Source organism: Camelus ferus, chromosome 35, assembly GCF_009834535.1.
Source record: "Camelus ferus isolate YT-003-E chromosome 35, BCGSAC_Cfer_1.0, whole genome shotgun sequence".
NCBI classification, from domain to species: Eukaryota; Metazoa; Chordata; class Mammalia; order Artiodactyla; family Camelidae; genus Camelus; species Camelus ferus.
Window position 1 is genome coordinate 290,110 of NC_045730.1, and position 24,764 is coordinate 314,873.

Genomic DNA, 24,764 nt, shown 5'->3' on the forward strand with positions numbered 1-24,764 from the left:
GCACCAAAGAATGCAGTCTCCCGAAGAGTATTTTCTCTTTGCAAAGGACTTTCAAAAGTGTATTCTTTCTGACCCCCTCCTTCACTGAATACATCACCTTCATTGTTCTGTCCAGCTCGGCACTCTGTTCCTCATCCAGATTTAGGTGAGCACTCGACGCTGCGCTCCCTAAAACAGCGTATCTTTGACTGGGTTCCCCAGCCACCCACCCCTGCACAGAGAGGAAGGCCAGGAAACAGCCGGCTTCCCCAGGGCCATTCCCGAGGATGGGTAATGCTTGGCATCTCCAACTCGGGGCTGAGCTGTTGCCGAAGGCTGTACAGGGCGTCCTAATTCATAATCGTGTGTCCCAAAGAAATCCCAAAAGTTCCTTTGAAATATTTTAAAAATACTTTTTAGAGAAATCATAGTATTTCCTCTAAATAAAAATAATATGAAAAAAGAAGTTCATCAAAACACAAACCCCTTTTAGACAAATTTATGGCAGAATAAGGTGACTGAAAAGGAAACAAGAAGCTTCTCAGGAAGATCCCTACACCAAAAGAATCATTTCTAAGACCGAGCTAGTCCAGAAAGATCTCTCTCTGATTCATAGCCGTGGGCCCTCCTTACTGCTTCCCAGGGGCAGTTTTACGTAACGAGTGACTGTTCACCCAGGCAACTCCTCAGAAATAAAGATCAGTAATAAGAACTGCGGAACCGCATGGGCATGTGGTCTCCCCATCCCCAAACCACGGGTGAACCCGCCTTCTCCTTCCCATGGGGATGGCGCAGCCCACGAGGCCCACAGAGCGCAGCAGCCCTCTTGGCCTCACACTTCAACAGGTGCGTGAGGCTCACAGAATGGTGACGGGGACCCAGAGCTAAGGCTCAACTCCACTGCCCGCCCGTCAGCCCTCCGTCCTACCCACAAGGACACGCATCACCTCCGTCAGCAAGCTGTCCCGGGGAGGGGAACAGAGCCATGGCTGAGAGACCAGGCCGAGGGCCCTGTTCTGAGATCCTGGGGGCTGACAGTAACACCAGAGCTTACCCACCACCTGTGCATGATTCTCAAGCAGTGTCTTTTATGTGAGGTAAAACCCTGAAGCTTCTACATGCTTATTTCCTTCCTGTACTACAAGTTGCACTGAACACATCTTTTTGGGCATCTTACATTCAAAATCTGCTCCCAAATAATTCTGACCTCTTAATAGGATCACGACCTCAAAGAATGCACTCTCTGATTAACTGGTTCAAAGTTCGTATTTCAAAACGCCACAACTGCCCTTTGGAGAATGCCCCTAGGAACATGACGAAGGTGCAGACCCTTCTCTCTGAAGCATATCACAGAGGCCAGGATTCATTAGAGTTCATCCTTCACCTAGGTCTCTGGCTATGAGACAAAGGTTAGTGGAAGACCAGCAGTTTTTAAGAAAAACTGTATAATTTGTTATGTATTCCTTTTTCTTAAGTGTTTTGTAAGTGGTGCTCCAACAGTGAAAAGAGGGTAGTAAAAACAGAATATTATATTTTAATAGAAAAGACTCAGAAATGGGCCCTGAGTCAGTGAGACAATCATGATCCAGGGTCTGTGACAAGCTCTGTGACTGAGGAGCACTGTGGCCTCAGTAAGTCACATGAGCTTGAATGGAGAACAGGGGCTCAGAAACAGGACCTTCTGGGTGCCACCAAGGCTAAGCCCTACAACAGCTGCTTAGAATGGCTTTAGCTGGACAGTCCATTTCAAACGCGTGCCTGTCTTGGGGTCTCTCTCTCATCTCAGTTAAGTGCGCTCACCGAAGCGAAAGTAAAACAGCGGCCGGTTTCCTGCGGTGCTGGCCACCCGCTCTCTGACCGCGGCGTCCCGGATGTCACACACCCCGATGTTGCCCGCCTGCAGCATTCTTCTCGGGGCTCCTTCACTGTGCTGCCGTCTACACCGGACCACGGCAGCTCCATTCGCTGCTGTAACAAGTTGAAAAAAAACTAATTAATTCAAACTTTAGTTTTTTTTAAATTTGTTACAGCGCCGAGCAGAGCTGCCGACCCCATGCAGAACAGCACACAGAACACCAAAGGGACCATGCCACACAGGGCCACCCTCAGCGCCCAGCTGATGCGGATCAACTGCGTCCTCAGCCCTGCAGCGGCTCCAGGCCCATCTTCCGGAAACGCACAGAGCTGCTTCTGTTTCACCTTTGTTTGCTAAGGCCCAGAAATTAAAATCCAACAACATGAGCGCCTGCCTGCTGTCTCCCTGCCAGCCTTCCTCTGAGACCGGGGGGGCCACCTGCAGACGGGAATGCACGACAATGGGCCGTGCGGACGGCCGTCCCCACAGCAGTCCTGCTCGAGGTCGAGAAGGGAGGCGGGACACCACCTCCAAACGTCCGCCCACGTGTGCTCTGAAGCCTCCCACACAGGGTCAGCTGGCCAACACACTGACTTTTCGTTCACTCAGACAGCGCGGCTTCTTCCTTTTATAAACCAGACAGCAGGAAACTCAGGCCGTCAGCAGGCAGCCCGCACAGCGGGCCCATCTCCATGTTAACTTTCTCAAGTACCGAGGAGAGAAAGAAATCACATGAAGTCAAACAAAGCTACACAACAGCAGAAACTCAACACCCAAGTTCAGTGCCCTGGAACGTGAGCACCGGCAAGGACGCGCCTTCTGTGCCGGCACAGCACTGGAGGGGCGCAGCCCGGAGGGCACGGCCTGCACTGTGCAGGCGTGTGCAGACCTAAACCTCACCCAGCAGAGCCTCGCAGTGGGGCTTTAACTGTGCCCCAAAGTGATCACTGCAGAGCCCCTTTCTGCCGCTGTCCTCCCTCCTCCTGGAGGGCCTGTGTTAGCTCTGAGCCTTTCTTAACCCAGAAAATTCTCAAGATCGCCCTCAGACTGCACTAAGCTTCCCCCAGAACAGAGGTGTGACAGCTGCAGCCCGTATCCTCTTCCTTCCCCTAAAATGTACAGAACCCAGCTGAGTGCAGAGAGTCTACAAACCTGCACATGTGAAAACACTGGAATTTAACAGAATGTGTACTTGGGAAGAAATCATAACGTGGACAATCACATTTCAAAACACAACCAACCTTTACGATTTCATAATCCCAGGCAGGATGTTACACTGTTTTCTAGAACTGCCCCCACCAATGACGTCAACAAAAACCTTGGACTGATTAAGCCATTATCAATCATTTTAGCTCACAAAGCCAAAAGTCATGTTTAAATCACAAATGCTCATATTTTTTATGATTATAGCATTTCAAAGTAATCAAACATACTACTGCCCCCTACAGATGGAACATCTATTAAATTTATTAGGCACATTTATAGAAAGCCTCTATGTTTCTTCTCCATTCACAGAACACCCTGCAATCACAGGAGGGAGCTGGATGTGGCTCCCGCCACCTCAACATCGTGATCTACATGCAGACCAGGGACCGCGGAAGGACCTGTGCTCAGCTGTTCTCCTGCATGTGGCAGTTAACTTTCAAAGCTGACGTTTCATGCTATTCATCAAGGTTTACGTACTCGGAGGCTGGGGCAGATAGGCGCCAATCAATTTCGATCTCTTCTTTTCATATCCTTTTTGTGTGATGTCACCTGTAAGAGAAGGAAAGGAAAGTTCAGGATGGTTCCAAGGGTAGAGCTGATCACTCAACTAAGAAGAAACAGTCACATCTATGTGTCTTCTGTTTCCTTATGACTGTAATTTAAGAAGACTTCACCTTGACTTTTCCTCTACCCACAAACACACACTCATAAAATCTTCTGCTAGGCACACACTCGTCCCAGCCCTTCCTCTCAGGGTTTCAAGCTCTCATGGGGTCCAAAATTAGATTCTTGCAATCTCACTCGCATCTGCAGGGCAGGAAACCTCCCCGATCCACACAGCTCTCATTAACTTAACCAACAACAGATTTTTGTAGGCATCTACCCCAGTAAGAGCGGGCCCAAACCGCCACTGGTTAGCATGTTCCCTATCAGGTGTGTCAGTCCCACGGACTATACACTGCTATGGTATTTCTGAAAGTAAATGACTAACACTGAGTGAAACAATAGATAAAACAAAAGCAAGAGAACATAGGACCTATGGGATCCAAATATGAGAAAGGTATTTATCTTAAAACAGGAATTAAATTGCTAAAGCCAGAGATTCGAGGGCCACAGCTAGGCTGACATTTTTTCCTGAATGCCAAGTTCCCGGGACAAACCATCTCTATAATGTGCAACAGCCTTTCCCAATTACAAACTCGAACACACCCCAAATGCTGATTTGCATCCTTGAATTTTTCGTAGTCTGTTCATTTTCCCCCTAATATACTGATCAAATCATCAAAGTACTAAACTCAAGCTTTAATAAAAACATAGCAAACAAGTGGAAAGTTTTATGGGTCTTACACAAGTTGGTAAATCTTTCCCTAGTGACGATGCTCACTATGTCTGATCAAACCACAGGGCACCTGACCCGACCAGCTCACGGCTCACTGCACAGTCTCGACAGTCTTGAAAGGCATGACGAGTGTGTGCCCCTGCAGCTGTAGACAACACGGACACATGAAAACGCCTCTGCCACTGTTGAGCGTTCGGGGCGCTAAACAGGCTGACCGCTCTTTGAAGATAATGAACCATGGAGAAAACTAGTTTTTGTGTTAATTGTTTTGCTGCTCAGCAATTTAGAAATTCAAAACCAGTTTGCTTCCTGCAGCTGAGGACGCCCAGACCAAAATGAAAGCAAGCAACAGGGAAAGGAGTGCATGCGTGAGGGTGTGCTGGTGGGAACGTGATCCATAAGCACAGGGTAGGCACCCACTGTTTACTGGGTATTTCCCTCCGGTGCCCGCCCCTTCCCCGCCGGCCCCATGGCTGCTCTGCACAACCCTGCACCGAGTCCCAGCCCTGGTGAACCAGCCCTTCCAGCTGTGCTTCACCGGAAGCTCAGCTCAGCTTCTAAGGAGACCACGATGGCACTGCATCCCATGAGCAAATCAAAAATACCTCTGCACGTGGAACAATTCTCACTGAAAAATGACTGGAAACTGGCAGAAAGAGTCCTGCCTGACCAGGTTGGGGGGAAGACCCACAGAGAATCGGGCAGGAAAGGAAGAGAAGTGGGGAGGTCGGAGCCTGTACCCCTAGGAGGAGACTCAGAAAAAAAGGGAGAGCCTGGGCGGAGCTCCTCCATGGGGAGTGAGTGAATCGAGCCACAGCCTGGGCACCCTGGTCCTGGGGTCAGACACAGTGAAGGGACGAACCCTCCTGAGTGGTGCGCCTGCTCCCAGCTACCCTGGCTCACACCCAGCCAAAGCCCAGCCACTTCAGCCCATCGGCTTCACAGTGGGAGGGCCCGTGGATCAGTGGCCCTGCACAGACAACTCTGGGAGGGGATCCTCGTGTCAGGAGGGGGAAGAACATACACTTAAAGGGGCAGGCTTGACCTGACCCTCAGGGCTTCTGGTCCTGCAACTTGGGACCCGACCCTGTGATGGCCACTGGGCAGCAGGGGGCCCAGCTCCCACCTGGCTCAGCCCCTCCTTCTACCAAGATGACCGACTGCCAGCACACCCCGGGGGAAGACATGACCTGTGCTCACAATAAATAATAAAACAAAAATTAACAACTTACCAGATAAAGAATTCAAAGCATTAATAGTAAGAATACTAACTGAACTTGGGAAAATAGATGAACACAGTGAGAATTTTAACAAGGAAGTAGAAAATTAAAGGAAAAAAATGAAACAAAAACCACTCAGAACTGAAGAATATAACTGAAATGAAAAACACACTAGAAGGAATGCAAAGCAGACCAGATGATACAGAAGAACGCATCAGCAATCTGCAAGACAGAACAATGGAAATCATGCAGTAAGAAGAGTAAAAAGAAAAAATTTTTAAATGAGAACAGTGTAGGAGATTCCTGGACAACATCAGCTGTACCAACACTCACACTCCAGGTGCCCCAGAAGAAGAGAGAAGGGGTCAAATATGCATTTAATGAAATTATGGCTGAAAACTTGCCACTATCAAGAAAGAAAGATATCCAGGTACAGGAAGCACAGAGGGTCCTAAACAGGATGAACCCCAAGACACCCACCCCAAGACACATCATAATTAAAATGGCAAAAGTTACAGACAGAGAACCGTAGAGGCAGCAAGAGAAAAACAGTCAGTTCCAGGGAACCCTCCCAAGGCCGTCAGCTGGTTTTCCTGCAGGAACTTTGAGGCCAGAAGCAAGCGTCTCGATATATTCAAAGTGCTGAGAGGGAAAAACCTGCAACCTAGGATATGCTGCCCAGCCAAGTCATCACCCAGAACTGAAGGACAAAGAACTTCGCAGACAAGCAGAAACTAAAAGACTTCATTGGTACCCAGCCTACCCTAGAAGAAATGTTGAAGGGTCTTCTCCGAGTGGAAAAGAAATGCCTACAACAAGAAGGAAGAATCTATAGGAAACACAGAGTAAAGGCTGAGAATCACCTGCTTAAATAAGCTGGTACTAAAATTAAAAGACTAAAGTTCAGTCAAGTTTTAAAAATTCCTCAGATGAGCATTAAACTAAGGTTGGGGGTGGGGGGGACAGTTCCCTTGAAGCCACTCTCAAAGGATACCCACTCCTCCCTCTCACTTAGAATCTGGTCTTACTTTGGAATGCTCCAGTTAAGACCTGGACTAAAGGGAAACAGGCACTTCCCCCTGAAACCATGGCTCCTCTTAGAGGGGTGGTGTCACCGTGAGCCACGTGGGGTGTCCACTCCAGTTCCTGACGCCGGGACTCAGGAGGGGCTGGTGGGGGCGGAGCCAGCACCCCACACGGGCGACACAGGTGCTCAGTGCAGTTCCACTGCCAGCTCTGCCACTGAGCAGTCAGCCCGGAGAACCTCCGGATGCCACTCGGAAATCCAGGCTTGCATCCTCTCTCGAAACCCAGAAGAGGGGAGATGCTACTGAGTAACTTCTGTGCCTCCCAAACTCCATCTGAATCGGGGGCTGCACACCCAGCCTGTGGGCTATTCCTGCAAATACAGTTTTACCAGCAGACACACAGCCGTGTACCTCGTAAGCACCACACACACTGTACAGCCTGCAAAGCCAGACGCATTTACTCCCAGGCCCCATCCTACGTGTCCTAAGTCATCTCTTTTCATTCTTATAAAAACTGCTACTTTGGTAGGAAACTGAGGCACAGACAGTAATTACGCTTCTCACCCAGGGCCCCGAGTCTGAGAAGAAAACACTTTCTGTCCAAGTCCCAGTCTGTTACCATGGAAGCCACACCTGGAGTATCCACTCCAGCCTCCACCACACAGTCAGCTTCTCGCCACCTGGGTGTCCTGCTCAGCACACACTCCCCAGGGACACCCTCGCAGCCCACTGCCTGCTTTCAGCCCCCCAAGACCCTGTCCCATCTTACTACCATCCCTGCCTTGAGCTTAGGCCACATGGAGTCTCTGTGGTGGTTTCCTCGTGAGGCCTCAGACAACTGCTTCCAGTTTACTTCTGCAACACGTATGAGTGGCTTATCTTCAAAGACAGGTGTGACACCTTCATGAGTCAGTGCACTACAGAACCAAGTGACCCCTCTGTTTTACAGACCAGGACTGTGTGCTGAGGGAGTTAGTCACAAAGGAGTAAAGGACACAACCATACGGAGGGACTTCAAGGAAGTCACTGGGCAGGAGCTGCTTCCCTCACCAGGGTCCCCACCTGGTGGTCATTTAACTGTTCAGGGGCCACGTGGGGAAAGGACAGAGGGGAGGCCAACGTCGGTTGATCACTAAAGTGCTTGTGTGTTACCCAGAGCATCCCAGTTCCTTAGGGGCCGGAGCATCAGGGCTACCGTGGTGCCCTTGCTGCGTCTCCTTCTCCGGTCACTCCAACACCGGGGCTACCTTAGCGTCTTGTCGACAGAGGCCCAGCAGATCACAGCCAACTCATTATGAAGTGGTACAAGCAGGGGTCTTATGTTCTGAAGCAACCAGCGAGGACTTGGGGAAAGCACAGCAGTGAAGACAGACAGATGAGACACGTGTAGAAAGACGACGTAAACTGAAAGGACAATGACTGATGGACGGAAGGAAGAGGGATGGGAGACGGAAGCTATCCTGGCTGGCTTCAGACACAACTCTATCCACCCAGGGCGCCTCCTTGGTTTCTGTCTGAGGCTGGCAGGCATCAATGCCATGCTATCGCCATGGAAACACAGTGTTTCTCCTTTGCTTCATGTCCGTTCAGGCTAAAGGATCGGCCAGCTGCGCCTCCCCCTGCTCCTCACTCTGGGTCTGGAAAGAGCAGTCTTCAGGGTGAAATGCTGTAAACTCAAGGAGAGGAACCCTCCTCCACATCTCACATCTCTAAGAAAGGTTTTACCAAAACCCATCCATCTGCAAAGGCTGCTCCATGGTTTACAGCAGGTTAATCAGTATTCTTTCAACCTGGAAGCCAGAAGAACATGTCAAGGAGACATGCGGATCGCTTCCCCCACACTGCATCCACACGATTCCGCTCCTTGAAAAGCAGCAGATGTTGCTGGTGTTGAAGGACAAGGACCAGAGGACCCCCTGTTCAGGAATTCCCCACACAAAAGTCCGAAGAGCATACCTTCCATGCTTCAATGCTCAAGATACTCACTTAGCTCTCTTAATTTTAGGAATAAGAATGTATGACAGAAAAGTAAAACTGCAAGATGGTTTGTAACCTCAGTGAGGGGAAAATATAAGTGGTCTTTTGAAACATTTTCTCCTTTATCAAGATGTTATTCATATCATTATCCTCAGACAAAGAAGTTCCTTAAGACTTAGAATTTCAACAGTAGAAATTAAAGTTCTCATGTGTTCTGTAACAAAGAAATTTACAGACAAGTCATAAATTTAGGCTGAAAATGCAAGTCAAGTGAAACCCCCAGACACCGATGAATCTCACTGAGATGGAGACCTCCACCCCTCCCCCAAGGAAGAATTCTTCTCTTACTTATATTGTAGTCCAGAGCTTCCGGGCAAACCCCGAGTCTTAGAAAAGTGAAGGAAAAACAGGCCCAGGAAATGCAAAAGGGGAGGTGACACTGCAGCTCCTGTTTTTCCTTCCTGGTCTCATTCTGGCAAACTCAGACCCCACGGGAAACTGCACAGAGCCCTGTGGGTGTCTGGTCAGAATGGGAAATCCACAGAGTTGGAGTGCCCAGGAGTGGGGTATGTGCCCCAGAGCCACCTCCACAGCTGGCTCAACACAGAGTGAACAGACAGCCTAGCGGGGACGGTTTCCATTCTTGGTGTCAGGAGTTTATTTTATTATTCAATGCTGGAATGAATGCTTTACATAACAAAGCAATCATTTCCATGTTTGGAGTTTCATGGCTGTCAGGAACCTTCGGAACACTTCTCTCTATGCCAATGGCTTTATAAGGCTCAGGGAGCACCCCTGACAGCCCTCTCAGCTGCTGGAGGTGCGTTAGTCATCTCTGGGACAAGTTTTCTTTTCTGCAGAAAGAAACTTGCTGTCCTGGCAAGAACCCACCTGTCCAGGGGAGAAGAAGCAGGCAGACCAGGGATCTCTCCCTGCCTGAACACTGGGTGGGAGCCCACGTGTCAGCTAACTTCTTGGGTTTCATCTTTCTCAGAGATAAAATAGATAGTAACACCTGCTACCTTCTGCCGTAGTTGAAAAGATCAAACACATGGAGGGTGAAATGTCTCAGAAAGCACGAAGCAGGTAAGGAAATGCAGTTTAAAAACCCAGTACTCATGTGGCATCCATTACACGTTTAAATCTGTGCATGGCTCCAGCTCCAGAGTGCCTCCTGGCTGGGCCAGCAAACAGGAGAGAGGAGGAAACGCCGAACACCCACCTCTCAGGTGTCCACCTGAGTCTCTTATCCTCAGGGCCCCCGACCCCAGGCGCCATCAGCTCTGGATCTCCGACCCCTCCATCTGCCACCCTCCGTGCAGCCAGGCTGAACTCTCGCTAAGAGGGCAACCAGGCCGAGTGACTCACTCCCCAGAGCCTGTCCAGGGCGGCTCACTGCTTTCAAGGTGGGGCACAAAGCCAGCAGCAGGGCCTAGAGTCTTTCCAGAGCCTGGGCCCACATCTCACCGGCATCACCCCACTTCACAATTACTGTGTTTTCCTTCGTCACTGTCTGTACTGCCGTATTTATGGTGCTCTCATTTTTCTTGGGTTTATGCTGCATTTCCAATGTAAAAATTTAGACATTTGAATTTCATAAGGATGTTTTAAATAAGGGAATCAGGATAAATATAGACCTTTCTCTAGGATTATAAAATCACCAACATTTACTCAACTACTCAGTATGATGGGAAAAAATTCCAAAGAACTACAAGTTAACATGAGTGGGATTTTTATGTTTACGTGAATGACCATATAGTTCCTTAAAATATTTAGTTAACGGCATGATTAGAAAGAGAAATATATATATTTTAAACATGCCCTGTGTTGAAATCTTGACTGCAGCCACTAAGGTCCGGGTACCGTCACTTCACTCTGACCCCTGTGAGAGTCAGGAGGAGCGAGTGAGGGCCGTGCCTCCTGCCTCTCCCACCTGCAGTTCGCTTTTTCAGACCCGTTTGAGACGGTGCCCTGAGGGCCTGCAGCAGCTCCGGCCTTTGCTCCCCTGCTTTTGTTCCAGCACCAGGGAGTCAGAGTCCCAGGAAGCAGCCTCAGAGCGCGGTGCTCAGGGGGAGACAGGCAGGAGCCGGGGTCCCAGGCAATGAGGAAGCACAGCGCCCAGCAGTCCCCGCAGACAGTGCGTCTGCATCTTCGCCAGGGTCTGGTGTCGCTGCAATTCTCACTTCTGCCAATCTGACAGGTGCACGGGGACTCTCAGCGGTTTTAATCTGCTTTTCCCTAAACCCTCCCTAACCACGTGGAGCTCGTCCTCACGTTGTCTCCACCTGCACGTCCTCTTTGGTGAGATGTCTGCACGTGACTGTGGCCTGTTTTCTGACTGGATTTTTGGCAACACTGTTGAGTTCTGGGAGCTCTTTGCACACTGTGGATACAAGTCCTCTGCTGGGTATGTGGGCTTCCAGCTGCTGCGTCTTTTCATCCTCTTCCAGGGGCTTTCCCAGAGCAAAACCTTTCATCTTGATAAAGTCCAATTCGATTTTCCCTTTGAGGGATCGTGCTTTTAGTTCCGATTTAAGAACTCTTTGCCTGGTCCTCAGACTTAAAGATTTGTTTCTTGTTAGATGTGTTGTAGTTTTACATTTTACACTGAGATCTCTGATCCTTAAGTTAATTTTGTGCATAAGGTGTGGGATCCAGGTCTAAATTCTTCTTCTTCTTCTTTTTTGGTCTATGGATATCCAATTGCTCCAACATGATTTATGGAAAAGGTCATCCCTCCTTCATTGAATTGCTTTTGTTTCTTGGTCAAAAATTAACTGGGCATTTTGTGTAGATCTGAGTTCCCCACCCCATTCACTCAGCTGTGGGTCTGTCCCTCCCACACTCTGGACGACTGTGGCTACACAGTAAGCCTCAGCCCTGGGGGAGAGTCTTCTCCCACTTTAATCTTTGTCAAAGTTGCTTTAGCTATTCCACGGCTCTTCCCTTTCCACATAAATTTTAGGAAAAGCTATTTCTACCGAAGACTTTGCTGAGCACTTGACAGGAGTTGCCTTAATTCTGTAGGTCAGTTTAGGGAGAATTGACATCGATACACATTGGGTCTCCTGATCTATGAACATGGTATTTAACTCTGATCTCTTTCACCAGCACTTCGTGATTTTTGTCATCCTGACCCGCAGATAAAGCACATGTCCACGTGGAACCTCGATTCTTAGGTTCCCAAAGAAAACAGTCTAACTCCAGGTCAGCTCCAGAAAGCGTGCCTGGTTCATCCCCTTTTGGCCATTTCAGATGACACCCTCTGAGCCACCAGCTGGGATGGAGAAGGGAGGGCCCGCCCCTGACCCCAAGTAATCCTACAGGAAGGGCCACCATGGCACAAGCAGCACAACCCTGTGTCGTGGAGAAGACACCAGGGGTGGGTTTGGGAGGTGGGAGCTTGGTTCCAGAGGTCACTTCCCTGTTGGTGAGCCTGCCTGGATCACAACCTCCCCAGCCCTCAGTTTTCCCACTTGTGCAGTGAGGATCCCGACTCGGATCTGCAACGTCTCAACATGCTCGGCAGTGAGAGCAGGGGTGCAAAGCAGACCCAGGATGGGAGGGGCTGACCACGAGGGCTCCCCACTGAGAGGTGAGACTACAGAGAGACGACATGAAGGAGAGGAAAGCACACACGTGAAGGGACAGAAGAAGCGCCAGCAAGATGGCCCAGGAGCAGGTGGGGTCCAGTCCTGCTGAGACTGGCAAGGCTGGGGTGAGGAGGGGAGACAGGGAATGCTGAGAGGACCAGGGGTTCAACATGAGGACGACAGGGGGTTCACCACCAGATCATGAGAGAATGGGAGGGAGAAAGACAAGAAAACGCAGCTTATGGAAATCAGATCATTTTAATTAACCCTAAAATTATAGGAGCAAGCACAGTGAGAAAGAATGTAAAAATGAATAAAGTATATTCATGTATGATTGAAAAATTGTGCTGTACACCAGAAATTAACACAACATTGCAAACTGACTACAACTCAATAAAAAAATAAATAAATAAAAATAGGAAACAAAAAAATATATATAGGAGCAAAGCATGGTTTAAGACTCCCCTTTGAGTGTGTGGCAGTAGGTTGGTGACTAGGGTGTCCAGCCCACAGTGAGGGGTGCTTTCCTGACGTCCGGGAGGGGCTGCCATCCCTGCCTGGCGTCCAGGCAGATCCCCCCACCCCACCTCAGGCCACCAAATCCTCTTCTTAATCAGAAGCCCAGTCTCCTCCCTGTGCCCACCGGGAGGTGGTCTCACTGCCCCCACCAGGAGCCCGCAGTCCCGCAAGGCCACGGCACGCCAGGTGAGCCCAGGCCCAGGTTCTGTGCACCAGCTTCCTGGCCCGAGGCAATCACACTGCCCTTTTACACTTCTACTTTCTTGTCCCCCCATAACCAGCAGACATCACAGAGTGAACACACCCACCACAGAGCCTCGACAGTGGGGACCACCCCTGGCCTGCCCCTTGTGGGTGGTAGACAAAGGGCGCCCCCTCAAAAATCAGACAACCCTTTTATTTAGAGGCAGAACAAGGGCGAAAACTGTGCTTCTTTTGAGCAGCAACAAGGCACTGTTACCACAAGATTTAAAGAGCAGCTGCATAAATTGTGTCGCCAGAACTCACATGGACTCATGCAGGAGGACATCGAGCCACTGCACTAGCTGGACATCAGACCACTGCACCAGCTGGACGTCGAGCCACTGCACCACTGGGTAAACCCCGAAGACCCCCTTCCTTTGTAAGTACTTAAATGCACACTCACACACACTTACTTTCTCATTTATGGCACAATGAGCTTAAGTGTTTAAGCGGAAGTAAATGGGGGAGAAAAAAGCCCCCAAACAACAATCCACCGTGAGAATCCTTCCCTCCCCACCCCTAGAAACTGTTCATAAATTTTGAATATCTGTCCAGTGGAAACAATTCTGTACTTTTTCAAGTAAATGAATCTTTCACTGAAGAAAAAAAACAAAAGATACTCAAGTGTATCTTGCAGATTTCTTTTAAAGCTTCGCAGGCAAGGAGACAACACACATTTTGTCTCTTCCAGTCCTTTCCGGTCGTTCCTCTCTGGCAGCTACTTTTCTTTTTACAGACTTCAGTGCAAGTCCTCACCAACAGCCATCTCAGCTTGTAAACCCTGTTTGGTGCTGCGGTCAGCTGACTACTCTGTCTTCTCCCCAGTGCTTACACGCTACAGACTTACACGTGATCAACCCGGTAATGCACATCGACTACGCGGGTCTCGATAAACCTGGTTTGTGGAAGCCAGATGCCCAACACCCCTCTAGCGGTCACAGTGGTAAGACGAGCTTCGCTATGACAGTCCTCAGGGAGGGGTTTACACCATCCAGGGAACATGGAAGGAGGCAGAGGTGGTATATCTTGAGGCAACTATCGTATATTGGGAAGTGGAATCTCAGAAGTGCCACAAAATTAGTTATTTTGGAACAGGCTAGGAGAGGGAAGATAACTGTGAAGACTTTTACATACCCTTAGGTTTTCTGACGTCCCACTGTCCGGGTGACTGACTTCCCAGCAATCTTTTCTGTACCCTTCAGGCCAATATCCCTTCTTGCTTCACTGAAGGCAGGGAAAGGAACAAGACATCTACAAAACGTTGTGTCCAAGAAAGGATTCTTGGTCTGAACACGAGATAATCAACTGAAGGACAGTCTCTGCAGCATTTCCTCTGAACCCTGCTGTTGTAGGCAGGGGACTTCTGTTGCCGGCTGGGTAACTCACTCTCTCTGACAGCCCTCCGGTCCCCATTCCCAGCCACCTCCTACTCCTGCAGGATGTGGTAACCAGCCAGAAGGGCACTTTCTGTCCATCAATAACTGTTTGACTTACATTTTATTTACCTGAAATTCAATTTCTGCCCATTTCTTCTCAGCTCAATAAAACTCTTCAAGTAGGAAGTCAGCTCACCTTCCGCCGTATCTTCCCGAGTGTTTAATCTTCCATCAGCAGCTCAGTGCCAACTCACACTTTACCCCAGGGACAGGTGAAGCCAAAAAAAACTATCACTGTGCCACTGAGTTAAGGAGCCTATGAGAATTTGTTGAAATCTACTGGCTAATAATTGACAAAAATTTTTGAAACTCCATGAACGATTATTAAGTTTCTCTGTACTGTATGATTTACTTGCAAACTGATTACTTCTCATGAAGGTTACCCAAGCTCACAAAGAACTGTGGACACATGGAGAATGACTTCCTACTTTCATGGAAGGCATTAATTCTGGAAAAGTCAATGTAAACAATTTCCTCCTTTCAGTGAGCCTGAGACACTGGTCAGCATCCAGCCTGTCCCAGGCACAGGAAGCCTGGCTTTCCTCCTTGAAATGAGGCTTCTTCTAACAGAGGGGACAGAACACTGCATCAGAGGGGGCACTGTGACCTGGGAATCCAGGATCGGAGGAGCACACTGCTGCTGCCCAACAATGAATCACATATGAAGCGGCTACAAACACACTTTCACTCAGCCTTGCTGAAAAAGCTTCACTGATTCCTAAGCTTTATCTCAAAATTCCTGAACACCATGGAAGGAATCCTGACTTTTACTTTTACATTCATTCATTCTCTCATCCAGCAGATACTTATGAATACCTACTATGTGCCAGAAACAGACACAGACCCTATCACTGAACATTTGCTGAATGAAAGATTAAATAAGTTGTATTCTTACTTTTAAAACATTTTTAAAGGTTGACATAAATTGGTGCCTAAATGAATGATTGCAGTGACTTTCTTAAACAAATTGCTCCATCCAGGCAAGTAATGGGAATAAAATGGAGACAAAGACTTTATCAGAAAGGTAATAATGACTGAATATTATCTCCATCTTATAGCTTTCAAGATGCAGAATATACTAGGATTTTTATATCATTTTATCTTCAAGTTATATATGTATTTAAATACTTACGTACACATACACTTAAAAATCTTGCTTGCTTTCTAAAATAATGGTTCTGTCCTAAAAAGGCTTGTAGTCAAAGAGGGTTTTGTTTTTTTGTGTTTTTTTTTTTTGGAGGGGAGAGGGTGGGAGGGCAAATAATACACTAGAATTCACGTGCAGCAGACTAGTTATTTTGAATGAGTCTGTACAAAGGTTATTTCCCTGTGAGACCAATGAGCTGCAGGAATTCTTCCAGCACACACCCTGAGGCCTCCTGTGCAAAAACCACTTTCAAGGTCAAAATTACCCTGAGCTATTGGGAATAGAATACCTGGACAATCCTGGCACATAACATGTGATAAAATTTTGATGAATCTGCTACCTAATTGAATAATAACAACCATGATAGCACAAATCTCTATCTTATGGAAACACTGTGCTTTCTAAATATCTTGCCCAACATTGATCAAGTGGCAATTATTAATAATACCTTTTATTCAAAAGGTAAACAATAAAGCGTAATGTATACAATCCTCTAACCACTGATGCTTTATTAGAGGTGGAAGGCACTGTAAACAAAGATCTCTCCTTTACTGTTGGAACCAACAATCTCTGCTGGATATTCAAGTACCTGTGTGTTTAGAGGAAATCTTTACAAAGTAACATGTGTATCACAATATATGCACCGCACAACCAGAGAATAAGGAGGACAGGGGAAAACTTTTCATTTAAAATAAGGAAAAACCATGAGTAATCAAAGCCTAAACCAACGTACAAAGACAGCCTGAAAACGTGGCAGTTGCAAACTAGCCTGGACAGCAAAGCAGTTCAGACAAGCCAAGGATGAGGTGGAAAAGAACACCGCCTCAGGACGGACAACAGGATTCGCCCACTGAGTCCACAGTATCTCTTCAACACCTACTGCGTGTCCAGAACTGTTCCCAGTACTTGGCACTTAAGTTCAAATTCCCACACAGCAGTAACTTTCATGTCACCACATACCAGACATCAACCATATGCCTGATAAACTCGGCTACTCTTATTTACTGGTCAAGGCACAGAATGTGAAAATGTTATGGAGCAAATGCAGAAGACAAACCTGCACAAATTTTAATCTTGATCCGTAGCTACAATAAAATTTGGAAGAACCACATAAAATCTGCCCTCAAAAATCTACACTCAAAAAGCAAACTGGTATCACTAGCAGAGCAGTGATCTGGAAGAAATCTGGGTCCCTGCACAAACTGGTGGAGCCGACGGCAGCCTTGTGTGAGAGAGGAGCACTTCTTGGTCCTTTAAGCTGCTGTATTATGGAGCCTCTCTGTCCCAGCAGCCCCACTTCACCCTAGTGCACCCACTGTTTGTGCCCTTGTTTAACAACGCCATTATTAAGTTAGAACAAACTACTAAAACATGCCCGTGTACTATGAATGCATCCTTGCAAAAACCCACTGTACATGACCCAGCAATCCCACGTGGGGGTGTACACCCAGGGGAGCTGAAGCAGGGAGGAGCAGACCTCAAGCACTTCTGGCTGCTCCCACCCCGTGTCCATTCTCTTCTCTGTGGAGAAACAGAAATCGCACACTTCAAATTCCAGCCCAGTCTACCACTACTCGGCCACTTGACCTCAGACAGTTATTTCATCTCTCAGTATTTCTCATCTGCTGGGTGATCTGCGATTTTAAATTACAATCATCCTCAAAAGCTAAATCTGTAAGAACAGTAAGCAGCTAGTTTCGGGTCGAGGGGAGGAGGGAACCTTGCCCACTATTCTGTTCCACACCCACTTCCAGGACAATGCGAAGCTGCCTCAGAATCCTGGGGTCCACAGAGCAGGCCACAGAATCAGAGCATCTTTCAAGCCTGCAGTATAGGCAGCGAACTGCACGGGTTCAGGGAAAATGGCAGCGCAGCTCAAAAGAGACCTTGTGCCTGAGGGAGTGCTTCTCACGAGCCTCCTGGCCCCCCAGTAAAGCGTTCTGCCCCAAGAGCCGTCCCCCTCCCCCCTACCCCCGATCAGAGGCAGGCCTAGAGAGAAGGGAAACAAACACTGGTATGAGAAAGGAGCTGAGAAAGTCACTGACGCTGACGTGAACCATCAGCTACGCCAACGTGCCTGCCAAACCCAAACTTCTCACTGGTCACCTGACCCGAATTCCTCACGGGCATTTAAGCTCAGCACTAAACCAGCATCATCCAGAATTCCTCGCAGCACGCACACTTCCCGAGGAGGCCAGCACTTGGTGGTAGCGTCCTCTGCGTTCCCTGGGCCTTCTCTTACATATTTCACCCTGAACTACAAGTGGTCACTGTGCTAATGCTCTGCCGCTGACGTGCTGAGAGTCAGTGTGACCTGACCACAATCTTAATTGCTGATCTTAATGCTCAACATAAAACGATTTAGTCTGACAACACAAATATTGGTGCCTACAGGGGCTATGGTCCGAGTCACAAACTCCCACCCAAACCTTCTCCCTCCATGGCTGAGGAGAGCATGTGGGCTCACGCAGGCATTTCCTGCACTAACTCAGGAGGTATGACAGCGTGTATGTCCATGCATGTGCACAAGCACACGTGTACGTTCTGTGCCTCGTGAACTTCCGTCCTGAGCACTGATGGTATGCAAACAGCATTCTCAGATAGACACTGCACTAGTTTCCTAGGGCGCCATGACAATTACCACAAACTGTGGCTTAAACGATTAAAGCGTATCTTCCCAGTTCTAGAGGCCAGCAGTCCAAAATGAAGGTGCAGGCAGGGCCGGGCTCCCTCCAGATGCCCTGTCGGAGGAGCCTCCCTGACTCTCCCAGTTTCTGGCTTCCCCTGGGCTTGTAGCCACATCCTTCCCGTCCCTGCCTTGTCTTCATGTGGCCTTTTTCTCTGTGTTTCTGTCTCAAACCTCCCCCTTCTTCCTCTTACAAAGACACCAGTCATCGAGCGGAGGGCCCCTTCTCAGGATACTCGCCATTGGGATACTTCCACCTATGAAGACCATGTTTCCCAGTAAGTTACATGCACAGGTACCAGGATTCAAGCCTATCTTTTGGGAAGACACAGTTTAACCTACTACAGATGCTGAAACAGCCAAAGGGATCGCAAACTCTTTCATTCTATTCCCAGGGAGCTGTGGAGGGGAAGCCACTGGGAGAGGGTGCTAAGGCAGAGGCAGCCGTGAGTTATTTTTGGAAGTCTAACCAGTTTTCACTGATTAATCCCTCCTCCCAGCACGTCGTTTCTATGTGGACAGAAAAGAGAAAGAGTGAAATTCAAAGCGGGAAGGCAAAGATCTGAACCCACTTTCTTTTTCTTTAGTAACCATTTTCCATTTTGAAGTATTCCAAAGGCCTCATTTAGAAATCATCAGATAACACATCAATCTGTCACCCTTCCCCCCAAGAATGTATTACCGTGCCATTATAACACCACTCCTTCTGTACTAACGGAGATAAACCGACAACGTTCAGGACCCAGGTACTGGCACTGAAAGCCACCGCCTGGCCTTAGGAACTCACCCTGCTGAGGGGCTTCCCTTGCTGCGTGTGATTTACCCAGTGGGGTGGGGCAGGCCTACGAGTGAGCTGATGACCCAGATCACACTGAACATAAGGCCACACACAGGATGTAAAAGGGAGTCAGGCTCCCATGGCTGCCCTTGGGCCCACTTCGGAGCCGACTTTGAGAGGTCTAGAAAATTTACATCAGAATCTCGCAGGTACACTCTCTCCACTGATAGGACCCCGCAAAACCTCTCTAAAAGCCCCCATCATTAACGAGCAGGAACTATCGCCCTGGCACAGACTTCTGGTCCTTTCTGGGCCAGCATTTTCTCTGCTAATGGCCAGGGAAGCAGCCTGCCTGGCTTGGGGCGGCAGGTAGCCTGTTCTAAGCACTCGGCTCACACAGTGCCTGCGTGGCCCACTGGCCTGGGCATCATCCCCATCCAACCAGGTTCCCTGTTTTGCCCTCAAATATGACTCCCCAAGACACAGACGGGCCCAGCAGAGCCGTACCCCTCAGTCTCCCTTAAGGAGCGAGCAAGCCTCCCAACCGTGAAGTAGTTCCAAATTCTAAGCTCTCTCCGTCCCCTGTCTGAGGGTCCTCTGGGGTTTAGATGCGGCCACAATCACAGGGTCCCTTCCAGACAGTGAAGGGGGATGATTACTGAGGAGCGTCGAAGCTAAGAAATCTCCAGGTGGAAATGATCAGGACGGGCAGCCTGCGCTCTCAGATCTAGGTCTGGCTGACCTAGTGGAGGGGCCTGGCCCAGTGCTGGGTACGTCACCTGCACTGCTCTCCCATCCTGTCCCGTGGCTCCCCGCACGTACAGGTCTTCACCATCAAACTCAGCATCTGTGAGTAAACTAGATCACTAACACAAGCCACAGACGGACAGACACACAGAAGTACATGCCGTTAAGAAAGGAGCCCATTACCAAACTTAACACCACAACATCATCCACACACAGGTCTGTCCTCCAGAACCGTGCTGTCCCACACAGAAGCCACTGGCAACACACGGCTAGATGAAGTTCATTACAATTAAACAAGAGCATAAGTTCGGTTTCTCCTCTGCACTAATCCCATTTCAGATGCTACGTACCACGTCAGGCCAGCTCAGAGACAGTTTTCCATCTTACAGAAAGTCCTACTGGACAGCACTGTTCTGGACCCTCTCAGTACCAATGTATCGAAGCTGATGATATTTGTGTACTGTAGATCTTAGCCTTCTTCCCACACGAAATAATCAGGGCTATGACAGCATCGCCTCCGTACTGACTCTGTCCCTTGAAGTCTTTCTTCTTTCTGTAAGACAAGCATCTGCAGAGCATCCCCACTCCACCCCACACTTACGGACAGCAGGAACCTGGGGTTCTAGAAAATCAGAGCAAATCAAATCCCTAGGCCCCTCCACCTGTAATTTGCTAAAAATCCCGTTAACATTCAGGATAGTCATCACAGTAGCAGTAAACAAACTTCCGCAGGACACCTGGCGCCAGGGAAGGAAGACAACCAGGCTCCCTGACTCTAACCCACCGTGGCTTCCACCCTCCTCAGCAACAGTCACGGCTCAGATGCTGCTTCTTCCTCTGCCCTCCCTTCCTTTACCTCCGGGAAGAGCTTCCCTGTCTCTTCTCGACATCGATCAGCACCACTGCAGGGCTCACTGCCCTTCCCTGCCCACAGCCCAGTGCTCAGCAGTGCCCCAGACCCATGGTTCCCAAACACTGCCCGGAATACTGTTCACAAGGGCTGGTTCATGCCTCCAGCTGCAACACCACAACATTCTGCAGCCAGGGGTCTGGCCTCCCATCTCGAGTAAGCATGAGCAGATCCTGAGTTCCCTGTGAACTTCTCTCTTTAAGGGAAGGCAGCCTTAGTTCACGACCCTACACCCGGAGCTCCTGCCTCCTGTTGGACTGAATCAGGTCAAGCTCTGATGGACGTTTACTTCGAGGAAGCCCTCCAGCCTCCCAGGGACAACGCAGACCCACAGAGTGATGAGCTCGACATCCACCCAGCAGCAGCTGCTGAGCCCAGATCGTGTTGAATCATGTTGCATATCATGCCCTACCGAGCATCTGCTGCACAACTATCAAACATTTCTAGAACATTCCAAGTGCTAAAGTTCAATCTCAACTGATCAGGAGCATCTTCTGGGAAAATGCATGCATGTGGGCTGCAGGGAGAAGTTCCTGTGTGTTCACCACCTAGCACGACACTCAGCAAAAAATGTGAACAGATTCGAGATCCCGACGGCTGTCCGGACATACACTCATTGTCCCCCCAACGAAATGGCCAAGTATAGATGTATAACCACCGCTCAACTATCAGAGGCAGAATTAACCCCAAAGTTCTCTCAAGGAGCAGTTTTCTTCGGTCCCAGGTTTTGGGTTCACCTGAAGTGCCCCTTCACCCAGACATGATGACACCACCCAGGAACACCCGCCCTCCACACGCCTCCAGGAAGGGTGGGCCCTCCTGACCCCTCCAAGGTGTGCGCAGCTGCTTCTGTGGCTATCCCAGGACAGCCACATCTGGGAATGAGGGAACCTCTCTCTACAGAGAACAAACAGCTGCTGCTTCTACAACTTTGGGAAGGTGCCCTGAGTCTTTGTGACCCAGATTCAGGTGTGCAATCTAGTGACAGCTGCAATGGTGACATGTTGTTTTGTGACGGATGGAGGCTGTCAATGGTAGTTCTATAGAGATAATTTGAGATTTATTCTCCAGACCTTCTATTCAGTTTTCAGAAAGAAACTACCATGAAGTTCTAGTAAAAAAAAAAAAAAAAACCCTCTGCAATCTGTCACACTGAGACAGTAGAAATTTAGCTGGATTTTAACAGGGTCTATTCCGAGGAACAGATGGGACTATTTTAGGAGCAGTGCTTGCTGGCTTTTTGGAAACATAGTAAAGTCTCTGCCAAGTAAAAGTATGGTTTATGATTCTGCTTTGGAAACAAAGAGTTTGGAAAAGTCCTTCCTTATTATTGTGATATATTAAGTACTTACGTATTCTGGTATACTAAATATATTAATTATTCAAAAATAAACAATTACATTTGGTTTACTTCATTCTTGAAATGCAACTTCAAGACAGAGGACCCAGCATCCTGAACCGGCTTGGCTCCTGCTGCTCTGTGAGCTGACAAAGGTCACAGGGTCCAGCCTTTGTTTCACAGCGGCCACACACACTGCCATCACTGAGGGGGGGAAGCCCACGTTGGCTACTTCATGGGTGATGCTCAGAGGACATTACGTTTTGCCTCCAACTCAGAGCCAGGAACCATCTTCCAGCAGAGGGCTCAGTGCTACTGAAAGCCCTTTCCACCAAGTTCCTCGCTCCCAACCCTTTGATCCAGGGGCACATGACAGGCCTGGCCAGGGGTCTCCCTCCACAGGATGCCCAGGCTATCAAAGCCCCTCTGAGGGGCACCAGGAGCCCCTGCCTTTCTTCTCCCTTCCATTCTGCTCCTGGATCCTTGTGGGAGCCAAGCGGTGCCAGCTAGATACACGGTCAGTTCACGTGAAGCCTCCCCCATGCAGGAACGGTCCACAAAGCAATGCACTGTGTGTTCATGACAGGGGCCTAATGTGCATGGACTTGGAGACACTTAACAATGTAGGTGCTCTGTTTATTTAGTGACCCCAAACTACAAACCACTCACTTTAGTTGTTCAATTCTTCACCCACCCTGTGCGAAAGCCCAGTTTACCCAGAGGACTGCAAAAGTTTCAGTTCAAAATTTTAAGTTTAGCATGATGCATTCAGAATTCACATAAAATATCCAGTTACCACTTGAATTTCTCATTTGTCTGTTCATTCACTGAACCAGTGTCTCGAGCATGTGCAATGAATGCTGTGGAATTGAAGAGTAAGATTTAGCTCATACCTTCAAGAAATACACAGCACACACACAACACTACATATACACACACTTGTAACGACAATATTATGCAGAACCAAAGAGAACCTCAAAAGGGTCACAGATAAAGAGCGCCAGGATGAAGGGGAAGTGGTCATTTCCGTCCGTGGCAGATGAACACTGTTTCTACAACGATGCTTGCTTTTTGCTGTTTAAATTTTGGCCTTATCAGACACTGAATAACTGTGTTCCAATATCATCTACATAAAATGCACCATTGTCAGGAGACTGTAAGTTACCATTAAATAATGTACATACTTCTTGCCACCTCAAGTGACACGCAAGGGGTGAGGAGGGCAGGGATGGGCATGTCCACTGCTGTTGTCCTGGAAACAGGAGGGCATGAGCCCCCAGGCATCCTTCCCTTCCTGCTCTCACCCTGCCAGGCAAGGCAACAGAGGCAGTGTCGCTGGAAATAGTGCCAGTAGCAGGGTTCCCAGTGCCCAGGCCAGATTCTTTCCACCCCATGAAGGGAAGAAAGGTTTGTGGAGAGCCCACCATGGACTGCAGTGGGTAGAGAGTTTCTTCCCTGAAGAGACTGTGCCTCCAGAAGCAGGACAAAGGAGGAACCACTAGGAAATCATCTGGGTGATTCCTGAAAACTGGGCACAGAGGGGTGACAGTGGAGGGAAGCACAGACAACATGAGAGTCCAGGACAAAGGGCAAGCAGGGCTGGAGCACCAGCTGCAGCTCTTCCTAACTGGACAACCTGGACAACTACTTCAGGCCTTAAAGCTGGAACACACCATCCCGGCAGGGTTGTGGTGAGGAAGCTGACATCGCACCTGGATACCACACCCCTGACAGCGACTGGGAATGACGTCCACACAGATGTTCTCTTGTTACCACACAGGAAGGCGGTTCTTACGTGTTAAAGACTTGTGTTCTGGGCTTCCCACTTAAAATATGCAGCTTCGAGGTGCAGAAATGTCACAAAGAGACTACATGTAAATACCTCCAGGATCATACATAGTATGTTCAGCCTGGGTGATTTTTCTGCATGTTTCTCAAAAATGATGTGACTTCAATCAACTAATGCAAATTCAACAAAGAAAAGATAAATGTGAAAATGGGTGCCTACAAAACGTAAACTATGACCTCTTTACCCACAGGATACCCGAACTTCAGCTTACATTTCATTACTAATTCATTGCTGCTCACACCCTCTCATTTGCTATGTCCCAGGCTGCTCTCTCTTCCCTCCCCTGCGATGAACCCAGCTACTCCTTGAAGGTCCTTGCTTTCCTGTGGTCTCTCACATCCTAATAGCACCACTATTCCCCAGTTATGTTTACGTTTCCCTGGGGATGGGTATCGCTGTGCATCAAAAAATCAAATAACTGAACATTATGAAAAGTGAGGAGGAGGGAATGCTGGGCAGAGAGATTCTCAGCCACTAGATCTCTGGCCATGGGCACAGAAGTCGGCTCAATCACTGTCTTAAAGTGGTGGCCCTTCATGTACTTTACATGACCAAGAAACTGTGCAAGTGTCCACAGGCCAGAGGAGGGACTGACAGCAGCAGTCGAGCCGGAGGGGCAGGTCCCGTATCGGTGGACACCGCAACCGACTGGCCACTTGGCTCTCTCCACTCGGGAGGGACACTCGAGAAGACACATTTACACCCTGCCTTGTTAAACTAGCCCATGACACAGACAGTTGACTTGCACAGAACTTCCTTTTACCAAATATTATCTTACTTACCCATTTCTCTCATTCAGTTGGAACAGAAGTACTGATTTTCCTTTTGTTAATCAACTAACCCACAAACCAAAGAGGCAGGCCCTACCCTTCCCGCCTTGCTCCGTACAGGTCAGAGGGAGCCCTTCTTCACC

At 48.7% G+C, this 24,764-nt stretch overlaps 1 protein-coding gene across 1 annotated transcript in view; it reads right to left on the bottom strand.

Annotated features, from left to right (window-relative positions):
- DIP2C (disco interacting protein 2 homolog C) overlaps positions 1-24,764 on the bottom strand; it is a 247,211-nt gene that overhangs the window by 119,239 nt on the left and 103,208 nt on the right. Inside the window, 2 exon segments of the mRNA XM_032474107.1 lie at positions 1,780-1,947; positions 3,518-3,589. Of these exon segments, the coding sequence (XP_032329998.1) occupies positions 1,780-1,947; positions 3,518-3,589 (240 nt within the window).